The sequence below is a fragment of the Centroberyx gerrardi genome, chromosome 7 (genome assembly GCF_048128805.1).
Source record: "Centroberyx gerrardi isolate f3 chromosome 7, fCenGer3.hap1.cur.20231027, whole genome shotgun sequence".
Classification (NCBI taxonomy): domain Eukaryota; kingdom Metazoa; phylum Chordata; class Actinopteri; order Beryciformes; family Berycidae; genus Centroberyx; species Centroberyx gerrardi.
Window position 1 is genome coordinate 12,368,597 of NC_136003.1, and position 23,834 is coordinate 12,392,430.

The following is a 23,834-nucleotide window of genomic DNA, read 5'->3' on the forward strand; positions in this document are numbered from 1 at the left end:
CGGCAGATGGCGTTGCTCTCTCTCTCTCTACGCAGAGAGACTCCACACAGTCTAACCTCCAACTCCTCTGAATAACTGGAGCCCCCTTTTTCTATTATAATAGCGAGGGAATGGGACAGAAAGAGATAGAGGTGGGCAGAGGTGTGACTGAGTGGACAGGCAGAGGCAGGGAGACTCGGAGCCAGCTGGTCATTTGCCATAACTTATTTATGTTTAGGAATTTCAAAGGGGGAAAAGCTGAGCTAGCAGTAGTTTTTCGTGCGTAAACGGGATAGGTTGTCCTCCAAATTCTTAGGAGTTCTACCACACTTTCAGACTGAACAGTTTATTTCGAGGTAGTGTCCTCTGTGGAGTTTTCTTTGCCTCGTAAGAATATTTCATTCACATTCATTATGTTACATGCTTGACTGTGGGTCTGTCTTTTTCATGTATCTCTATGAACAAAATAATTTTGGGAGTGTTATTGTTTTTAATTTGACTTGATTTTGTCTTTAGTATTGTCATTCCTAATTAATTTTATGTTACCAATTCTGATCATTTTAATAATTTTTGTCTTGATTAAATTTCAGCGCAAGAGACACTGCGGAGCACGGATTACAATGATAAGGATTTTGGAGGTTTGGGTCACCTTGGTGACAGTTTCTTTGCTGACCAAGGGGGTTCTCGGAGGATACGGGCTGAGCATGTTTGCTGCACAGTCTTCCCCTCCGGACCCGTGTTACGATGAGAACGGGAACCCTCGGAGATGCATCCCCGACTTTGTAAACTCTGCTTTCGGGAAGGACGTGCGCGTGACCAGCACCTGTGGAAACCCCGCCGCCAGGTACTGCGTGGTGACCGAGAAGGGAGAGGAGAGGACGAGGGATTGTCACACGTGCGACGCCGGGGACCCCAAGAAGTCCCATCCACCTGCGTATTTAACAGATCTCAACAACCCCCACAACCTCACCTGCTGGCAGTCTGAAAACTACGTGCAATATCCGCAGAACGTCACGCTCACCTTGTCGCTGGGTAAAAAGTTTGAGGTCACCTATGTGAGCCTGCAGTTTTGCTCACCTAGACCTGAATCTATGGCTATCTTCAAGTCCATGGACTACGGCAAATCGTGGGTGCCCTTTCAGTTCTATTCTACTCAGTGTAAGAAAATGTACAACAGGCAGAATAAGGCGACGATCACCAAGCAGAACGAGCAAGAGGCGATTTGCACGGACTCGCACACAGACATGCACCCTCTGACAGGTGGGCTCATCGCCTTCAGCACGCTGGACGGCAGACCGTCGGCGCACGACTTCGACAACTCCCCGGTGCTGCAGGACTGGGTGACGGCCACCGACATCAAAGTGGCCTTCAGCCGGCTTCACACTTTCGGGGACGAGAACGAGGACGACTCGGAGTTGGCCCGAGATTCCTACTTCTACGCGGTGTCGGACTTGCAGGTCGGAGGAAGGTGCAAGTGCAACGGCCACGCTTCGAAATGCGTGAAAGACAGAGAAGGGAATCTGGTTTGTGAGTGCAAACACAACACTGCGGGACCAGAGTGCGACAGGTGCAAACCTTTCCATTATGACCGACCCTGGCAGCGCGCCACGGCCAGAGAGGCGAATGAGTGCGTGGGTAAGGCAACAACTCTTTTGTCACATGGGAATAATTTATTGTTTGAATTATATTAATTCTATTATAAATTATATTATTCGATTCAGGCTTTGTTATAGATCAAGTTATTTTATTTGGTGCTCAGTGAGCCATTACGCACAGAAATTACGCACGGGCCAGTTGTTTATTCGTTCTTATGAATGATATATTAACATATATTTATCACTAAAAATGAAATTCAGATTCAATTCTATTTTGAAATGGTGATAATTTCTTTGGATTTTCAAATCTCTTTATGTGGCTTTATTTTATAGTAAATTAATCTGTTCAAATGTTTACCGCCGAGTTTAATAAGTGTTAATTAGATTGTAAATCATAGTTCAGTTAAGCAGAGTGAGACAGAGGCCGCAAGCGCTTCCCCGCACCCCACGAAAAACAAATAGTAATATCTTGATCTTCAAACGCAAGAGACTGTTAAAATAAAACTATTAGAGGCCTTGCCGAAATTACCCGCTTTATTTGAGATTAAGACAATATTTTGTCTTGATATTATTACAACTTTTTATTTACCAAAACAAACCCAAAACAACTGTTGCCACAAACACAGCAAAAGTGAAAACTTCGTATATATTTATGACAAGCTGGTGAGTCTTGAATTTGTATGTAAATAAATTCAGATTGTAAATAGGTTGCAAATAGATTCAATAATTTGCTGAAATTTGTATGCGAGAGAAACGTAGGCTATAGAAATTAATTAAAATTGGACCGGCCTTCTTACAGAAACTTCAATACACAGTCAGTTAGTTATGATATTAGACTTTATTCAAACAAATAATGGTGACATATTTTCTCGGCCTATGTGCCGTGACAAAAATAAAATTTCAAATTTCAAATTTTAAGAGGCTATCCAGTTTTTTTAAAAACAGTAATACTGCAGGTACTGTATTCGTCTCCTGCACCCAGAAGAAATCCCTGAATAGAAAAGAAAGGGCAGGAAGTCATTTCAACAAACAAGCTCGGCTGCCCAAACGCGTAATTGCGTTTTGACCAGTGTTTCCGACTGTAGTAGCAGCTCAATAGGAAGGAAACATTGCAGCTGCAGAGATAGACGGCAGGGGCGTGTTGTGTTTCCATAAGCAGGTGCTATTATCAGATTGGATGGGCGATTAAGGCTGTTTTATTGACATTTTTGGCACGTAGAGTATAAACTACCACTTTGGGGCCAGTAAGCCATTCAAAGGGGAGGACAAAGCACGAGGTAATTTGAAGCCAGATCTAAGTTTTTATTCTAGAGGCAGAGTTTATTTGCTGTGATGCTTATTTTCAACAGAGCTGGGGGGCTTATATCAACAGAGCCACAGCTCAAGCCCCTGAGCTACAGTGAACCAAACCTGGAAAAGTAACAAGTTCCGACACTGCCATGGTTTGCTCAACCAAACGGAACAAGTGAACAAGTTGTTCCCCTTGGCCTCCGCCTTTCGCCTCTGCAAAGCCAGCATGTGAGTGTATTTTACTAAAACAAAAGGTTGTCACTTGTGGCATCCATCTCGCTGTCAGCGGGAGGCCCCTTTCACCATCTCGCTTTTTGTGTGAGCGGTGTCATCAGATAAAACCTCAGAAAAGCCAGACTGAGCATGTCTTCCAAGGGAGGGAGAGGAAATAATAAGGGTGGCCTGACACCTTAGTATGAAAGAAGGCCTGGGGGGGCGGGGGTGTTTCTATTGAGCTGTAGGTCCATGCTCTGGCAGTGGGGATGCAGAGCGGTCGGTGCTAATGATCTGTCTTGATTTCTTCTTTCTTGTCTGCTGACTCCACACATCCTGAGACACTCACATGTAGAGAAAAGTGTAGGGAAGGAGAGAGAGGTGTGGTTAGATGGGAGAGAAGCTGGTTACACTGACTGGCAGCAGGCATTAAGGAAGAAGTAAGACAAAGTCAATTTCCCATGACTTTGCATGCAGGGTTGCCATCATATTTTGTACAGCAGCATTTATATTGGCAGCGGTAACCATCACATTCCCATCAACTGGTGTTGCATGACATGCAAATGTGTTCATAAAACCTGTTCAGAATGTTTCATTACATCAAATCTGCTCTCTTCTTTCATAAATCTGCATGATCACTTCTGACCTGTTGTAACCACAACCCGTGAGCATTTATTTAAAGGAGTGAATAAGGCAGACAATCACTCTCTCTCTCTCACACACACACACACACACACACACACTGACACATCAGGCTCTCCCTGCACCATTTCGAGTCCTGCTGTCCCAGGCAGCTGCTTCATATTCTCTCCATGTACGGCGTAGCACTGACCCCTGACAGTCAGACCTCCTCTCCTCTCTGGACTGACTGATGGGCTGTGAAGGGAACTGTGGGAAACACTCGCTTGCCAAGTGGGTTTTGAGGCAAGTTGAAAATGGTAGCCTTAGTCACTCATACGTGTAATTTTGCACTTGTTCAATTTCAACTTTGTTTTTGCTGTCTCCCTGCCATGCGATGTTCTGTTTTATAATAGCCTAGAGTCGAATGGAGGTGAAATCAGCCATGTTTCCTTACACACTTTCATGCTCAGCGGCTCCAGAGCAGTTGTCTGTTCTCATGGTTGGCAGGTTTTATTTGGGTTTAGGTGTTTTTTGATATGAAAGCAAAATAAAGGAATTATCACAAAAGGCTTGTTGACATCGTGTCCTGAGGGTTTAGAATTCTGTGGAACTTCTAGTTTCTGACACAAAGTCAGTGAGTGTAACATTCATCCTATTAGAAGGCGTTTTTATCTCTGATTCTTATCGGTATGTTTTCTGCTCTGCTCAAAGTATTTGGCAGCTATTGAACCTACACAGAAGTCTTTTCTAAGTGAGGACCGTTTGCCACCCACAAGGTAGCTGAATTGGGATATGATTGTATCAATTGCCTACTGGCTCTCCTCCCAGTCTGTGCAGCACGTACTGGTACTCCCTCCACCGGCTCTAAAAATAGAGTGAGTGCTGAATCTAAATGCGTGCTCACAAATCTCTAAAGAGCCAGCAGGCTTGTTTGATAAATTAGCATTTGGTGGAAGAGATTTGAGAGCACAAAAGCAGGCAGCATTTGTATATTGAAATCAATATTATAGCCTACTTTTAAAAGTCTGGACAAGTCAAATCAGTCAAGACAAGACTACCTTTTGAAAACAGCAATTTTTCTCTTTGAAATAGGCCTACAACCCACTTGCATGACAGGAATCAGAGACAGAAGAAAGACTGGTACAAGCTGGAGGAAACCAGACCCTTACAGTACAAGGACACCACACTTACCGCGGCCTGTTTTCAGAACCATTCCAGATCTAGGATCAGCTTACCCCTTTGGTTTACAATGCAGCTATGATGATTTTAGCCCCAAGATGCTTTTGGGGAACCGGGGCCTGGTTAGCTGTTCACGACAGCGTCTCTATGCCGGACTGGTCTTTGTCCATGTGGCTGACTGGGACCATTGACACTGTTTCTGCTGACTGTGGTTGCGCTGTCCGCTCTCCCCTGGGTTGCCAGGTTGGGCCGGGCCAGGCCTGCTCACCATCTGGGTCTCATTTCAGTTCCACTGCAGCGGCCCATGTGACGGGAGAGAAGAATTTGTGAAAAGCATGATGTCATGCATATTCTTGTAATAGAAGTTGTACTGTCTCTCTCGTGCTTTGGTACTTAGTTCTTTCAATCTATTTCCCTCCTCTTCTCTTTCACACTCTCTGTCTCTTCTTCCCTCTTTCTCTACCCCTCTTTCTAATTCTGGCCCATCAGTGTGTTCCACTGCCAGGGGATGGAGGCAGTAATTACCATCTAATTTGTAACTTGAGACATGTTTGTGGGTTTTGATTTTTTGCATGAATTTAGTCAACAATAGCCAGAGGATATTGTTATTTCTGGGGTTGTTTTTTATTTTGTTGACTTCTACTTTGATCTGTTTTCATGTTTACATGCATTACCGTAACATATTGTATAATACAATAATGAAAACAGCCCAAGTGAATAATTGCATTTGCAAAGTTAAACCTGCAATAAGCGATATCAGACCTTAGAACCAATCCTGAAACTAATGTGTGCTATGTGGAGATTTCATTGAGACACAATGATATAAACCAATATCCACACAGCAGGCAGCGGTGTTGCTGTTTCACCTCTTTTCTAAAGCTTGTTGGCAAATTCCGCGAAGCTGTTGCATGAATAATTAGAAACTTTTTGGTGTGAATAGCCAGCATAGAGTAGAGAACGACAACAACAAGCTGTTTCAGGGCAGCAAGATGGTGTAGTGATAAGGGAGAACCAGAAGGCCTGGGTTCAATCCCCATGACAGCAAGTGTCTCCCTGCTGAAGTATCCATGAGCAAACTCCGTATCCTCACCAGCTCCATGGGTGCTGCTCAGTAGCTGACCCTGACCTCTGACCTCCCTGTGGAGGGGGCAAAGAAAAGAGAATTCCTCAATTCAATAGAGTATAGGATCAATAGAGTAGGATCAATAGAGTATTACAAAAAATAAGGGTAAACATTCAAAGAGGACATAAAAATACATCTCTCAGAGGAACATTTTATTGGATGAGAAAAAAAGCAACCAATAAGCGAAAACACAAAAATGAAAACAAATAAATGTGGTGGTGAGAATCTTGCTCTTGTTCTGGGTTGTTTGTTTGGAACCACGTTAGTGATCACCAAGGCTACAGCCGTTCTCCCTGGGGTCCACAACAACATTAACAATATTACAACCTACAGATGTACAGTACAAATAGCATAAATAAGACCAAGACCCGAACACAACACGGCACATTACATACAGAGTGCAGGAAAATAGTATTAAGAATAGTGTTAAGAAGAAAATGTGGGAAAAATCAAGATACTAGATGAGTACAGACACAAATTCTTGAGTAGTTAATAGGAAACAGGTGTGTTGCAGGTGAGGATTAAGAAACATTCAGGGACAGTTTTGGCAGAGTGTTACAGCAGCATGGAAAGTCAGACATCCTTGAAAACCCCATCAGGAGCAGAGTGCCAGTTAGATGGACTGACTAGCCTCAGTCATCTAGAACATCTAAGTGCATGAGTACGGCTCGGAGGCACTGGGCTGGAAAATGCAAATGGTTTGACCAATGAGAGTTTGGGGGAAATAATTGCGGGCGGTGGCGACCCCGCAGCCAAATATATTAAACCAATCAGTGGAAGTCAAATCCAATCTAAAACAGATCTACATGTGCTTTTCTTATGAACATGAAAAGATCAATTTAGATTTATCAGCACAACCCACTCTCTGAAGACAAGCCTCTTTTGACAGCGTTGTCTGGAGGCAAACCAGCCTAAACCAGCAAAACTGGAGAGTGACTGGGTGGAAATATAGGCACATTTTCTTTTTAGTAACCGTTCGCAGTCTCCAAATCGGTCACAGCGGAACCGCTCCAGGTTTTGTCTCTTGATGACATCTCAGAGCAGAGCCTTGGTTCTCTGCTGTTGTTCATGTTCACAAATATTGACAGAACTACATACGACCACTGGAATACGCACAATCTCTATTAGGGTCGATTTTTAAATAGATTAAAGACATTAAATAACATGGCAGGGATTCAGTGTCTTGCTTGAGGACACTTCAGCAGGGCGGATACTTGCTGACACAGGGGTTTGAACCCGGGTTTTCCAGTTGAGTATCGATCTTCCTACCGTACCAAAAGCGACACTCAATGTGCGACTCAAACTCATATTGCTGTGAGAGTCTTGTGCTCTTAACTCAGTATGATGATTGATGTTGCCGTTCACACGCTCGGCTTCTGTGCTAACACTCATAAATAACAGCACTCTCCGATCCAGATCCCGAAACATCCTTTAACTCTGTTTCTATCGCAAATGGAAAGCATAACAATACTTGTATACGGGCTTTTTACTCTGTTGCCTCCGGTCTTTTTTTTTTTTTTGCAACCTAAGCCTATGTGACTCTGGTAAGAGGTTTCTCTGTATACAACGAGACCATAAAACAAAGAGACGTATTTTGGGGATCTCAAAAATCCATGCTCTGGTAGAATCCAGTGTCCTCTGGGTAAAGGCTGCATGTTTTGAGGATTTTGTTTTGTTGAGCTCATAATTCAAGACAGACATGATGGTCGAGCCAAAAAGGTTTCACTCAGGCTTTTAAGAGCATACTGAAAAATCTTGTACTGCTGTGTTGTGGACAGCGGTTTGGAGAGGTGACTCAATGTTTAGAAAGGGGTATGTTAGCTTTGATTTAATGCTCATATCCTTTGTACATGGGCTGTTGGACATCATGGCATGACTGCTGACCAGTATGGAACATATGCAGAACACAGTAGGGCAGGTTTCACTGGAATCTGAAACATGCAGCGCATTGCGTTTAACAGTTTGACTAATAGGTGATAGCCCTAACTGCTGGTTTGAATTACACAGGACACGTATTTTATGCTGATGTTCTTATTGCGTCATCATTATTCATACAGTAAACAGTAGACTTGAGGTATGTTGTATCATAAGCCACATTACTGATGTAGTCATTCAGTGACTTAGTGCAAAGGACAGGTTGATCTCTCATCTGAAAAGCATTGCTGTTACTTGGACCTCATCTGTTTGTCTATGTAGATACTGGTTATAATAGCTACAGACAGTATTGTACTATGCAATAAGCAGAGAAAGATCTGATCCCAAATGGCTAGGACAGTTCAAATTGTTTGTTTGTTTTTGTTTGCTCATGGGCGTGCCTTGTTGTCGACTGTGCCAAGATGAAATCAGATGCCTGCGTTTGTGCGTCTGTGTGGATCCTCAACCCTTTGCGTCCAAAGTCTATCTGCATGGGTTTCACCTCTGCCACCCAAGGGCTGACCGGGGCTTCCAGGGTGGCATCAGGACCACCTAGCGTGAGTGTGAGCGCACGGATCCCCCTTTGAGGAAGTGAAGCAGGGCAGGCTGGGAATGATTAATGGGCCAGTGGAACGACACGCTCCGCAGCTCCGCAGCTCCGCAGCTCCGCTTCAGACCCCCAGCCAGCTCCCCTGCTGCGCTGCCACCCGACACAGCCGGCTCAGTGACATTACCGTTTGTACGCCCGCACACACAAACACACACAACACGCTTCCCCGGTGTCACTTACCCCACTTACCCCCAGTGCCACTTACCCCTCTCCCCAAAGCTTTAAGGAAGTCTGCAGCGGAGGCAGGGCTAAGCTCCTTTGGCTGGTGCCATCCTCCCTGCTGCGCTGTCGACACGGGGGGCTTTTTACTGAAAGACAAAGGCAACAAATGACAACTGGATCTATTGTAGTTCAATAGAGTCTTGATCCTCATTAGAATGACACTCAAGGGGGCATCTTACAATTTTTAGGGGGATTTTTTTAAATTGCTAAATGTCTTATCTGTGCAGCTTTTTGGCCAGATTTTCAATGCAATATATGTCTCATTTGCTCCTACTGTATTAAATCAATAACATTATGCAAATCAAATTTGACTAGCACTCTGATGTTGTTTAATCCTCCACCAAACATCAGGGAAAGTCTTTTGCTAATTGCATGCCTTGTTTTTATATATATAGCCACTTCAGTGACCTCGCTCCTCCTCTCATTAAGAAACCGCTTATCTCCAGGACACTTTAAAACAAACAAACTGCAAACATAATAAGCCTGCCTTGATAAGGAAATGGAGTTGTTGGTTTCCCACTCGTATTTATTTTTCCATATAACTTCTGCCTGGGCCTCTCCACGGGTCGCGGCTGCTCCGTAATGGATTTCTACATTCCCCTGTGCTCCGCCTCCATCTCTCACATACCCCAGTGACCAATTCTTCTCCGAGAGAGAATGAGGAACCACTTATTGGATTTGAGGGGATATCCAGCAGGATAGATAGAGGAGAAGAGAACACACTGGCTACCAGACACCAGTCCCTACACAACAATAAATATCTCAGGGTTCCACATCTGCTACAAGGAGGAAAGACCTGGGGATTCATCAATTGCAATCCTCCTTCTGCACTCTGCTTGTGTGTGTGTGTGCGCGTTTGAGTGTGATTGAGGCAAATCTCTTGCTCAGACAAGGAGCATGGAATCGTCCACAGGCGCAGGATTAAGCCGCCTTCCCGTCTTCCATAACTCTTCCAGTCTGAGAGGAACTGGAGGCGCACCAGACTGCCTGTTCCCGTCCTGTTCTCTCCTCTGGTCCGGGTCAGCACAACTACTGTGGGGCGGCGGGGTCACGACTCCTTTCACACACTCACACCAAACAGTGAGAAGCGACTTCCTTCCTTTCCTGATCGACAAAAGCCCCCGAGGCGTACATCAGACAATTTCCTCCCTGCTCTGCTTGCTTTCCCAGGAAAACCTTGGGCAACAAATGTGAGCTGTGCATGTGGGTCCTGTGTAGCAGTGCATGTCATGCGCACGTCTGCATCCTCACCAGGATGTGTGTGTGTGTGTGTGTGTGTGTGTGTGTGTGCGGTTGTGTGTTTATGTGTTGCGGTGACTGGGATCGCCTCTGCACAGCTTTTTTCATCATGCCATGTGGTTTATTTACAGAGATAGCGAGGCTCAATTTCTCATGATACTGAGGCAGAGATACCATATCTGGTTCCCACTTAGGCAGGCAGCTGGGAATGGGAATGAGCTCAGAGCATTGAGCCCCAATAACAAACCATGACCAAAGCCCATGTTAGATTACACTGTAATGTAACTGTCCTGCGGTGCCTGGGCTCTGTAGCAGCAGGTTTTCATGTTCGGGAGTGACAGGCACAGGTCTGAAAATACCAAAACAATGGATTTGTCACATTGAGCAGAGGAAGTTCAAAGGAAAGCAATGAAAGATACGGAGTGTGTGCAAGTGTGCTGCAAGGTTTTGCAAAGATTTCTACTGATTTTCAGTGAAATATGTAAATGAAACAGATTGTATGCTCACATAGCCTGCTGTGTGACATCCTGATATACTGTACATTGGCCCTTAAAGGATTTGGTAAATTTCATTTTTGCTTCATCAGTATGGGATTGGCCTGAATCAGCTCAGTTAATTTAAATTATGTCCTGCTTCCCAAATTTCCTACAGCTGAGAAAGAATAAGGACTGTGCACTTTAGTGCCAAAAAATGGGTCTTTTGTGCTAAGACACACATTAGTAAAATTCAATCAGTCACTATTAGCCTAAACAGTTTGATTATACTGCAAACAGACAGTGTAAAAAATGATGCCATTGACATTTCTGTGATGAATGAAATTGACATTCATCAGCAACAGTCCAATCTTGGCTGAACCTGACAGCTCAATCAGGCAGGTTAGATTGACAACTGACATCATCACTCTTATAATATACAGCAAAGATCCCTCTTCACCCTGCCAAGGTTCTGCATGGCATTTGTTTTACTCATTAATACAGTTGTTGAAGGTTCACTGGGTTCCCGCTAAGATCGCCAGCAGTTGGCGTGCTTCAGGAAGAACCAAGCCTTTTCCTCTCCAGCTCAATGCCATGTCCTGGAAGCCACCTAGCAACCAGAACAAACTTTGGGATGAAATTGAAAGCAGTATAAAGAAAACACTCACAACGACCTCTCAGTGTTTCCATGAAAACAATCATTAACCATTAATTCCCTAACATTTTCCTTCCTCCGGACAAAATGTAGCCATAGTGCTTAGTCTGTACCCTTTTTCCTGAGGCTCTCAAAAGATTTCCTTCGTTAAGTCACGTTATGAGCTGAACACCTGCTTTGATTCATGTAGGAGGCACATCTACTGCATGCTGTATATAACGGACAAGAGAAATGACTCAGTGAATGTCACAGTGTCCAGAGATATTGTAGTGATTAAGACTCACACCTTTGAAATCACATGTACCTCCAGTCTTTTCTCCTGTGTTTCCCCTACTCTCTTTCCCACTCAGCCTCCCTACTGTCTGAATAAAGAAAAAAACATATTTAGAGGAGTGGACTGCACACTTTGCTCTAAAAAATATAATGAATCTTTAATTATTGAGACATAGGGGCGAACGGGTGGTTTTAACGCAATCTGAAAACACGTTCGAGAGATATTTTGACATGGGGAGGTGACTGGTTATAAATAGGCGCTTGGAGAAAAGGGGAGAAAAGCACAATAAACATGCCACAGGAACGATGGATTGTCACCTAGGGTTTATGATTTACAGCCTAGTGGCTTCCTGCCCTCTCCCTCCCCTATTCCCTCGCCACAGGGGGAAGACAGTGGAGGGCGCGCGTGCCGGAGTGTTAAAATAACCTCCCCGCACTGTGGGGAGGATCTGGAACGCGGCCCAACATCGGCCAACAGAGTCCCACAGCAACTTGGCCCTGGTTAGATGTTTAGTACAGGTTTAGCAGTTTTATGTCCTCCGGTCTGGAGAGGGTCCCTTCTGACCATACGCTCAGTTATCCTGCGTTCATGTAATTTCGGATTTATCGTAAATACGAGCTGCCAAATGGGAAAAACCGTTCACGTTAGCTTCCTAGTGGTAATTCCAAGTAGGATATGTGGGATTTTTTTCTCTTATATCTCCCACTTGGCATCATGAATTGTGGGTCAAAGCAGGCGGCAAACACTGCAGCTAATCTGTCAGCAATGTTGGCAGTCTATAAAACTACTATAAAAATCGAAATGATGAGTTATATTCAAGGTAATAAAATCAACTGTACTTATAAAAAGCAAGTATTGTCTACTGCAGTTCATTTGTGGTTGATTTGAAATTCATAAATAAAAATTATGTTGGATGTGGGTGAGTGAACTCTTCCAAGTTGTAGCAACAAGATGTCAAATATTCTTTGGCTTCTTCCAATACAACATGAACATGTGCTTAATCTCTACTCTCTCATGGCTTAGGTCCTAATGTTACAGGTGTCATTACTGTTAGGCAGGACTACAGGTTCCTCTTGGGGCAAGTCCTGTGCTTACCAGTATGATAGACGGCCATGTTGCCAATTGAGACGATTTGGACAAACGATAGTATTTCCACCAGCGGAGTGAGTTTAACTGACTTCTCCAACTCCATTACATTAGCATTTAGGAGATTAGAGAAGATGACATCATGAACCACGTTGTGTGGAGATGTTGTCTAGATATGTAGAAGTCATGTAGAAGTCAAATAAAGGTACAACATCATACTGCAGTGTGAAGAATGTACAGTACTGCCTCAGTGGCAAAAGGTACTATGATGTACATTTTTCAGTGTACTGTTGAATGCTAAGCGCTACTGAGGAGATAAGTAAACAAAACTATATCCTTACTCATTGAAATGTGGAGTTATGGCCTTCATCCCAGTCCTTAAGTACCACCACAGCCCCCCCCCCCCCCCCCCCACCCTCTTGATGCTTTATCCTTTGTACCAACCTTTCCACCAACTGGACCCGTTCTTCATGCCCAGTAAACTTGAATAAAGAACCCAGTCCCCAGTGTGGAGCTGCTGCATCCCAGTAAAACAGCACGATGCCTTGTTAACGTCCAGCCTGACCTCTAAATCCTGGGGTGGCAGAGGGGTTTTGAGGCTGCTCCTGGTGATGATATCTGCAGAAGAAGAGGGTCTTTGGTTAGATGATGACCACATGTTTCTCAGAAGACAGGTTGCTAAAGATGAAGGGTTAACGTCTGCTGGACTGCCTGTTTTTCACCTGTTATGTATGTCAGAGTGAACTACTTTAGTATTTGTTATTGGGATAAATAAAAAATGATGTAGAGAAATGGGAGATTCATTTTAACTAAAAAGGTGAAACATCTTCCATTTACATAAAATTCTAATTTCAAGAACGTATTTTAAGTAAAACAAGTGCCTCCATGCATCTCGCATCATAGAGTAACAACTTCCTCTAGAAACAGCAAAGAGTGAACAGAATTTGCTTATTGAGCTTAATAACTGTGGACCTTTTCATCACCTTTCCCATAAACTAGAGGAAATAAACTTGAGGAAGGAAAGGAGCAGCCCTCCTGTCAGCCTGTCTCCACACCTACACAGCGGGTGCACTCCAGCGCATTAATGAAAATATACAAAGCCTCAAACAAAAACACACAAATATATCAGAAATTAATAAGTTTGCATGAGATTATTACTCAAGAGTATATTTTAACAGCGTTCCCCAGACGACACCCCCAGCTACTACCAATCAAAGACAGCAGGATGCTCCTCCGCCAATACGTCAGCTTTATACTTTAATTGGTAATTTTATAGTCCGGTGTTGTTTTCCTACGGCGGTCGCCCAGGCAGCAAACCGCACATTCGATAAGATCACTCAATTTTTCAAATTACCCTAAATGTTGTATTTAAACACATGACCTACACTCATGTGGAGCCCCAGCAGCCTTCATCATTTATATGCAGCTTCCCTGAGGTGGAGAGGCCATAGAGGATCAGGCATGGAGTCTGGACAGAGAGATTCATGCACACCAGAAGCCTGGAGACTGGCTGTTTGGTTTGGGCTCCCTCTGATAGCTGGGAAAACTGAAGTGCATGCTCTCCCTTTTTCTTTCCCTCTTTCTTCACCCATTTATGTCTCTCTCTCTCTCTCTGTCCCCCCTCCTGCTTTTTGTAAAGATTATTTTCATGGCATTGCAGCTTTATTAAATAGTTTACAGTACAGAGAGACAAGAACAATGGGTGAAGAGAGAGTTGGTGACACGCGACAAAGTTCCCAGGCCAGATTCCACCCCAGGATAGCCGCAGTTACATGGCAGCGGGACGCCCTCTCCCTCCTACTCTGGACTGGTCCCAACCCTGCAACAAGAGGATAAATGGGCTGAGATATGCTGGTCATTATGCATGATTATTCATAAGACCCGGCGTGTTATCGTTGGCACCACTCGGCACCGGCCGTTTAGAGAGGGGAGTGTATAACTCCGGTCATTACGGATTGCACAATTACACTATTTTGCTGCTACGTAGTATCAGGTCTTTTTTCTTGTATGTGAAAGGGGTCACGGCTCAGATCAGTCTCTGTGGTTCACATATAGAGGATGTGTTGCACTGCACTTATTATGACATACTATATGTTAGTGAAGGCATTGCTTCACTAAGGTTAGAAATACACTAAGGCAATATTTAGCTGTGTGGCACCATGTAACGGCACCATAATAACTGCAGTACAAGGCTTTTATAGTACATATAGTTATCTTAGTATATATTAATTCTCTGTGGCATTTATATAGTCTATGCAGATCAACCTAGCATCATTAAAGCCTATTAACTACCGGTCTTACCAATAGCCAGCAATTGCTATAACCCACACTACAGTAGTATTAGCTAATGTTATATTACTTTGGCTAATGATGCATTACGTTAGCTGATGTTGCATTGCATTACCTAATGGTGTATACTGTACTGAGAAGGAGCCTGCAGTGCTACTTTGGCCAGGCTGACTTGGGTGGCTGTTTATGTTGAGGCGGTGCATTCCCCGTTCGCCAGGCAACCAAGCGGTTTACGAGCAGTTACTCACACAAAAGCGCAGGGAGGGCTGATTGCTCAGCTAATTGATCTCCACCAGAGATCACAGAGCTGCACTCGTAAAGGAGGAGAACGCCTCCCATGACATCATCGCACGCTGCATGGCGAGACAAGGCGCGCAAGTCAGGGGAGACGTATTCCCACACTGAGAGAGGGAGTCCACAGAGAGAGAAAGAGGGACACAGTGTCACGTGGGAAAGACACACACACACACATACACACACACACACACACACACACACACTATTAATCCTGAGTTAGCACAAGGAAATGGGATCCCATTAGACAGGGTTTGTTGCGACTAAAGACGAAAGAAGTTGGCGGCATAAAGGAGGCCCTATTAGACCTCAACATGAGCTGCAAAGCAAAGGGAGACTTTTGTAAAGTTATGGAAGAAAGTTTCTAACCAAAATGTTGATCAGGATCAGCTGCAGAACAGCATCCTTGGAGCTGACAGGATTCAGTGTCTTGCTTAAGGACACTTCAGCAGGGTGGCTGCATGCCAACAGGGAGGCTTGAACCCTAATCGTCCGGTTGAAAAACAGTCTTACGCATAAAACAGCAAGCAAGAGGGGGTAGATGATGTGTGGTGGGATATTCTTTGTCATTTGCATAGTAGAAGACTATCATTTAGGTTTCAGAGGAGGCAGGTTTTTTATACCGACTGCTATGAAGTATGAAGTAGTATAATTTGCAAAGGAAACTGTCATTTTGGTACCGTACACTAAATAACAGGTATTTCTACTGTATAATCAACACTGGACATAGTGAAATGTGCTTTATTGTAGCTTGTCATATCCATGTTGTGGTTACAGGGGTTGACACAACCTTTTGAAATTATGATGGCTGCATTTCTTCAGACAGCAGAGAGCTTCTGAAAATAGATATTTCATTTCATACAACCATAGGTGCTGCAATAAGAGCTTTTCAGAGCTGGTATTTTTTCTTGAGGTTGTTATTTTATGTTTCCACTAAGTCTGGCTTCTAGAATCTGACATATGGCTAAGAAAAAAACGATAAGACCAGCATTTACCTGTGCTAAAGCCACGTAGGATAAAACCGGGCAAACATATTGACCAATGGATTTTCCCACTGACACAGGAACGTGCTCAGGCTCGGGCGAAGTGGAAGAGTAAGCTGGCTTCAGATTGCCTTTCATCATAGAGTAACCCAATTCATTAGCTGGGCTTATGTCTTTTCATCTCTTATCTGGTCTCAGGGCACAAAGTGCACTCTTGTGTGGTTTGGCAGCTCCTCAGAGGTGAAAGGTGAGCTGAGTGATGGGTCATTATGTTTCTCGGCGTGCTGTTATGGTAGCAGAGCAGACAGATGTCCCCACGGGGAATAGAGGTGTTGCCGCCAAATTGGCCATGATGGTCACATTAGACTGATAGCATCTCTCCTGACACGACCGGGCTGATTGGGCTCAACTGCTCTATTAGCCTCTGCCCCTCTGTGCTCCTCTAAGACAAGAGCTGATGGTTCCTGTCGGCTCTGTGCCGTGTTAGACCACTTCAGAATGACTTCAGCAGATATATATATACTGTATATGTATATAAGTAAACATGCTGCGACATGTCATGTTTCCTAATCAGGGAAACAAGCAGCATGCACATTATCACTAGATCAATGCCAAATATGGTCTTGTCTCTGTTCTTGTCCTTTGGACTAATAACTAATGGACTATTAACACTCCTGTTATGGTCATTTACTGGGCCATGGGTCATCTCTCCCCGGGACGTTTCATCATCTTAAGTAATGCAAAAATTCAAATTTATGCAAAATTAATCCCAAATTTTTGTTTTACCTCAGCTAACAATATAATCAAATATTCATGCTAATGGTCGTTTTCAGTAAAAATTGCTTTAAATGATCAATTATTTTAACTATGATGAAGGCAAGGGGCAAATATCATAGTTGGCTATGAAGAGCAAGTATGAAACAATATTTTTCTGCAAATTTGACTTGACATTTACCATGATTTTCATTTTTGCTGGGTTTCATAAAAATAACACATAGGCCAATGGAACCAATTTTGCCTAGAGGGACAACAAAGTCTAAACAAATCTAAAGTAAACTGTGTTTCTGCTAATGGGTGTTAGTGGTCTAATAACAGCAGCATTTCCCTGCTCAGCACAGAGGCAGGTGCAGCAGCCGCTCCAGATGGACCCAAAGTTCCCATTGCTCAAACGTCCTCCTGCCTCTAATGTGCGTCATTAAAACCATATCACATATACCAACTCCTCATGTTCAAGCTCAGTTGTTTGTTTCAGCCATGTCATCTCCGCTTTGGCTTGATCAAAGGAGAATGTCCTTAAACATTCTCATATTGGCACACTGTTTTGATGTTGTATTTGTTTATGTGACACCAAGGTGACGGGTTGCTATTGATGAAACGACAATTGGAGGTCATTTCGCAAACCGGCGCTGCTCTGTACGAAAGAGAAATCCCCCAGTAACAGCCCCAATTGTGTTGTTTTTTTTGTTTTTTTCACCGTTTATATTTTTTTTGCCTCGGGCGGAATCATCAAAAGCATTCCGGAAACTCGTAAAAGGATTCATCATCTGGATAGCTCGTTGCAGGAGCCCTTTGTTGTTTTGCTCTCCCTCATCAAAATCACAGCTGTTGCAGTAATGTGCGATCGAAATATTTATCGTGAAAAGCGTGTCTGGTTGTAAGCAGGCGGGGAGGCAGCTCAGGGTGACGGATCTTATGAAAGCGCTTCACAGAAAACTCCTGGCACTGGCTTTTTATGTTTTTACATCATATCGAGTCAAATATGCTTCATCAGAGAAATTCCGTGAGAGCCGTGTGACTTGAAAAATATTTTTTCTAGTCTGTTGGCTTGAATACAGATTGGTCTCAGTGTAGTTGATACCACCATGTTCCTGGCAACAAAATATTTTCTCTGTAAAACCTTATTTATGACAGTGATATATTGAAACTTGCATGATTAATTTCCAGCCTGTATTATAACGATATATTGTGTCATCCATTTTTATGCCTTATGGCCATTGATGTGATCAGGGACTCTTAGTGATGTCTTTATAATCCTAAAAAGTAACTACTTCCAAGAGGACTGTCAGAATGAAACATAATCATTGATTTATTTATTGCCTCATTAAGAAGGCATATAGTATTACTAGTTTCAAGCAAAAACAGTATTTTTCATGTCAGATTTAGCCATGACTTCATCCATCAATGCTCCACTGCAATTCAGATTTTTACAGGAAAATAAAAAAGTACAGTGCCTCATGGATGTTAATGAGCTCTTATGACACATCTGAAGCATCACCCACATATACTACACAGGTGTTATGCAAGCATTGTGTAATCTCCATAAGCTCTGCAGCATGCACAACCTTTGAATCAAGTGCTTTTTTGCCTAATTTCAATTTAGACCGCTTATGTGTGCTAGAGCTCATTGAGAATGAGGCCAGGATGAGTTGCAGCATTTTGAAACAAAAACCTGCTTCAACAAACTGCATAGCTCAATAAATACATCCATGAACATGAGATACTGTACTTTTATTCTAGTAAGAGGAAAACTGCAGATTTCTTACGCCCAGACAAGACAAGTTAAACCTAAAGTCTGTCATGTTTTGACTTTTGTTGCTTTAACTCGTAGACAGCAAGCACAGTTGGTGTGTGTGTGTGTGTGTTTGTGTGTGTGTGTGTATGTGCCTGTGTCTCTACCTATGTTTGCCTATGTGCTCGGAAATATCAAACGGCTAAACCAACTGTTGTCACGAAAATATGGCACTGTAATCTGTTAAGGGTACAAGTGTTGTCTTTGCCTCAGATCACAGGCTGTGATGGGATGTGAACTGTGTTTGATTTGGCGCACGTCATCCGCTCATGATACGGGTGACTATCATTACAGGCTTTCACTCACTGAGAGAGTAATTGATCCTGGATAAACAATAATTTTGCTGGAATTCCACCGCTCTCCATCACTGAACAAGCACGGCATTCTTCTCAATGCAGATCGCACACAAACCCTGAAGTCTAGACATAAGCTGGTATACTGTACACGAACAATACTCACACACACACACACACACATTGTTTGGTTAAACATCAGACACCTGATGACAGGCTGGTAAGTTTCTGCTGCTGGGGTGTTGAGTTCTTGCAACCATCCGTAACCAAATTTCATTAGAGATCATGCACAGACTTTTGATTGTTTCTGAAGTGTGCTCTCTGCTGTAGACGGAGCGAAAAACCGCCTCCACCAAACTGTGGGATGCGTAATTTCCATCCAGTATGCACACCCACCACCAGCACTTCCTTCGCTAAGCCTGATAGATGGCACTTGAACATAAATAGATTGGAATAGCATACCTCTAAGTAGGCCCTTGAAACCAAATGAAAGCACACAGAAAAGACACCTTGCTGCACTGGAAGTCCAGTACAAAACCACAGCAAGCTGTTGCTCCTCAGTAACCGCTCTTTTGCAAACTCATTTAATATTCAGAACTACACTTTGTTTTCTCTGGAACATAAATGTTGAAGTGGTAATGTGCCAGATCCTGTTTTTTACTTTATAAACTGTATATATATTTTGTTTTTGATCTTTAGTGATAAGCGGTCATTCCTGTGGTGTTTTTGTGCAGCACTTCCCAGGAAGCAGTCAAACAGTCTTTTTCCTTGGATTTTCTGTTGATGAAATTGAGTTTCTGTAGGTGGCTTTTCTTTGCCTGTTCAGCCAATGGGGTTTTGCTAACTACCGAGCTCTTCTTCTATTTATTCTGTTGTTGTTGCTGCCAGAAACGTATAACGCATCATTTCCTATGCTCCATTTTTCCCAGCAAAGACCTACCCGACACCTGATGGAACAACAAATATAGCAAATGTACCAAATGTAAAAGCTTTCATGAACTGGGTATAGGCTGAATCACTATTGTGTTACATCAATTGGCGATAGAGACTAGCAAAACGGCCATTTATTTATATGAAAATGTCATGTATACTTTATTAATCCCACTCTGGTGAATTTCTTTATCACCGAAACATCACAAGCAACACAAGACACAATACCAAACACAAACCGGGCATACACAAACCAAAACAGCACATACAGTACGCACAACCATCCATGTCTATACTAAGCAGACCGGTCAGGCAACAATCCATTATGATCATTTTACGATAAATAGCAATGGGAACAAATGAGTGAAACTGCTTGTACTGAAACAGCTTCTGTGTTGAATCAGTGCATTGTGAAGTCTGTATTGTCGAGGATACGCTGAAATTTAGACATGGCTCTCCTCTCCTCGCTCTACATTTTGTGATTCCAGATTGCATCCAATACTTGAACTGGCTGTCTTTATAAGCCATGACATTAACACTCTTATTAAAATCAACCTGTTGAGGAACAAAAGCAGAGAGAGCTGTTTGTGCCCCGGCTGTGTCCATGGGTACGCGTATTTAGTTTGCGGTTTGGCGAATGTGTGGCAGATGCTGCGAGGGACAGTCTGCTGCTCTAAACAGCTTATCAGCACTGCTGGACAATTACCGTAGTGACTGTGTGAGCAGAGCAGGGATGTGTGGATGAGATAGCACAGCGCTCATTAGAAGGGCCTGGGGACAGCTGTGCAGATAGCGCTTATTAATCTCATGACGCTGTCACACACACACACACACACACGCATCCATACACACACATACAAGAGAGACCAATTCAATTTGAGACACATGCCAGATAAACACTGGTTCCATCTATTTTTCCATGTTGGTTAAAAAAAAAAATAAATAAATAACTAAATGATGACAAATAGCCAGCATTTATTTTTTTGTCTTGAGCCATTTTTTAAGGATAATTACGTTCTTTGAAGTGATTGCTGCATCTGTCTCTGAATCACTGGGAAGATGAAAGTACAGTACCAGCATAGACGGCTTTCTGCAGCTCAGAAAACGAAGAGCATTCCATTTCCTATTCATGAAAAAAAAAGCCCCGCTGCATTTTCCCTCACACTTCCCTTAAGTGGAGATAACATCTGGGATAAGAAGGCAGTAAAGAGCAAGAGGGGAAAGGGAGGAGGGAGCGTGTGTGTGTGTGTGTGTGTGTGTGTGTGTTCTTCAAAGCGTCTTGGGTCTAGTGTGCTGTGAGTGTGTTGGATCGGCCCTGGGGAGGGAAGTGTGGGAGATAAGCCTGTGACAGCTGCCAAACACCTATGTGTGTGTGCGTGTGTGTGCGTGTGTGTGTGTGTGTGTGCCCACCCATAAGCCCCCATTCAGAAGGAGTGTTTCTGAATCCCAACCACCTGCCAACCCCCGGTCCCTCATGGCAGGTGTGAGTCGGTTTGTACGTGATTCAGACCGCTGATGAACGTGCAGCATATGTGACAGTCTTATCGCTTAGATCTCCCTGTAATAACATTAAGACGGGCGCATTGATGGAGAGATTACCGAAACGTGAGGAACTGTGAGGGCCGCTCCTCTCGCCTCATATGAACGGTACGTGTCTGATATCTCTTAATGAAGGAAAACTGTGATCTAAGGTAAAATATGGGTTGGTGACAGCAGAGAGCGCCAGACAAGCCGCGGACAGGGCCTGGAATTGTGACAGCGCACCGCTGCGTGAGAAATCTGAACCTCGGGGTCAATACTAAACTGCAGAAATAGCTGTGACAATAAATCACAAAATACGGGCAGGTTCCTACGGTCTCTCAGATGTGTGGGAGAGCGGAAGAAAGTTTTCCTGTCTGACGTCACTGGGGTTCAGAGGTTAAATTCATAAGCAGGTGGCCGGGGCCAGCGAGAGCATGAGCAGGACCGTTTCTTCTAGAGGCTCCATTAGTCTCAAGGCAGACCAGAGCAGGCCATCTGTTTTAATAACCCATCGTCTTAAAATGACAACTCATACCAGAAGACTGAGGTCTATGGCCATTCAAGTAAATACATTTTCTCAGGATTCCCACTGACTGCTAGTTAGTAAAGTTTGTAAACATCCTACTTTGACATCATCGCTGTCGGGTGAAAAGCTCATATCTCCAAAATGTCAACAGCGTTGTTTTTAGCTTGATGACTATGCATGTGGTTTTGTAAGGGTTTCATAAACTCAAGAGGTTGGAGAATTTTCTCAATAATAAATAGTAATAATAAACTTTAAATAGCACCTTTCTTAACAAGGTGCTTTACAATAAACAGAAAAGCCCCACACAGCATGAAGATGTTAAAAGATGACCATGTAGTCCTTCAATTGAACATGGAAATCACCAAAATTGGAGTTACAACATTTTCACACAACAGCAATATACAGGATTGTTTAAAATGTACTAAATCGGGTGTATTAATTATTGTATTAATTAATTAACTTAATGTATTCATTAACTTACCATTTTATTAAAGGCATTATGATTCTCCGAACTGCAAAATGTCAAGGTAGGCGTTCTGTGCGTTGAGTGTTAGGGTTAAAGATGCCAAAGTGTTTGTCTCAACACCTCAGTAAAAAGGGAAAAAATGAACTTAGTGACACCCCCGCCCCCTCTCTCTCTCTCCCTCTCTTTCTCCCTCTCTCTCTCTCTCTCTCTCTCTCTGCCCAGCCTGCCACTGTAACCTGCACGCCCGTCGCTGTCGTTTCAACATGGAGCTGTACAAGCTGTCCGGCCGGAGGAGCGGCGGGGTCTGCCTCAACTGTCGTCACAACACGGCGGGACGCCACTGCCACTACTGCAAGGAGGGCTACTACAGGGACATGACCAAGGCCATCTCTCACAGGAGGGCTTGCAAAGGTAAAGGAGATACTGCAGGTTGGATGTTATAACATTATCCGTGTCTGCGGTCACAAGTATTCTTTCAGGATTCAGTCTTAGGGTATTTTTTTAATCACTCATAGCAATAGGTTTAACACATTCTCCTAGGTTAGACTTTTATGCGCATACCATACGCCGTGCCCTATTTCACACTTGAGACTTGAGAAAGAATTCTTTAGAAAGTGTGGAGAAAAGCTCCCACCTGTCTCGGTGTCAGTGAACTGACCCGTGCGGCTCCCAAGCTGCTTGGGGTCCCTGACAACACAAGCATAACAAACACAACAGAGGTGTGAGCCGATCCACTGAGCAGAGGAGTGGAAACACAGCTCCCTAATCGTCCCTCGCCCCTGTTCATACACACACACACACATATCCACAGGCACAAAGACACACACACACATACACAGGTGTGAGCACATAAGTCAGGTTTGAGACCAAGCTGCCCAGGATTAATGTGTGGGGAGACAAAAGCTGAGCTCCTTCTGTCTCCCAGCACCTCGGGGATGCAAGACAGGCTCTGAGGCCCTGAGCAAACAAACTCCTGTCACTCATTTACTCTCAGTCTAAACACACATAAACACACACGCAAAAACGCTCCCATAGATGCACAAGGCTCCGCCCCACCCTCTCTTTCTCTGTGAGAGAGAAACTAAGACTCACACACATGCAAACACTGTCATAACAAACAGCGATGTTAATGTCTGAAATGTCCTTATTCGTTCGCTGAAGACGTAGAGAGAGAGACATTTACCGCAAGAGCAGAGGAGGAGCCAAGCGCTCTGTCAGGTGACCAAATGGCTTATTTCATTTTATTAGATTTTATTTGTTTAACTTGGAGTACTGCGATGAATCGTCCTAAATTTCAGTGAATTGTTACGGGGGGGGGGGGGATCTTTGATGAGTGGAAAAAGATGAGAGTGGCCAACAATGGCGGGAAAGCCTGCCATAGAATTCGGTTCAAGAGGGGAATCAAACAGGCTCTCAGACGAGAGGCCAAAAATCCCCCCGAAAATAAATCCCATCCACACACATCATGCTACGCCCTGATAACTTCATTG

At 43.7% G+C, this 23,834-nt stretch overlaps 1 protein-coding gene across 1 annotated transcript in view; it reads left to right on the plus strand.

Annotated features, from left to right (window-relative positions):
* Positions 1 to 271: 271 nt before the first annotated feature.
* Positions 272 to 23,834, plus strand: part of ntn1b (netrin 1b) — a 40,180-nt gene continuing 16,617 nt past the window's right edge. Inside the window, exons 1-3 of the mRNA XM_071918501.2 lie at positions 272 to 366; positions 570 to 1,614; positions 22,567 to 22,755. Coding sequence (XP_071774602.2) covers positions 600 to 1,614; positions 22,567 to 22,755 — 1,204 coding nt within the window. The 5' untranslated portion in view covers positions 272 to 366; positions 570 to 599. The remainder of the gene's footprint in view (positions 367 to 569; positions 1,615 to 22,566; positions 22,756 to 23,834) is intronic.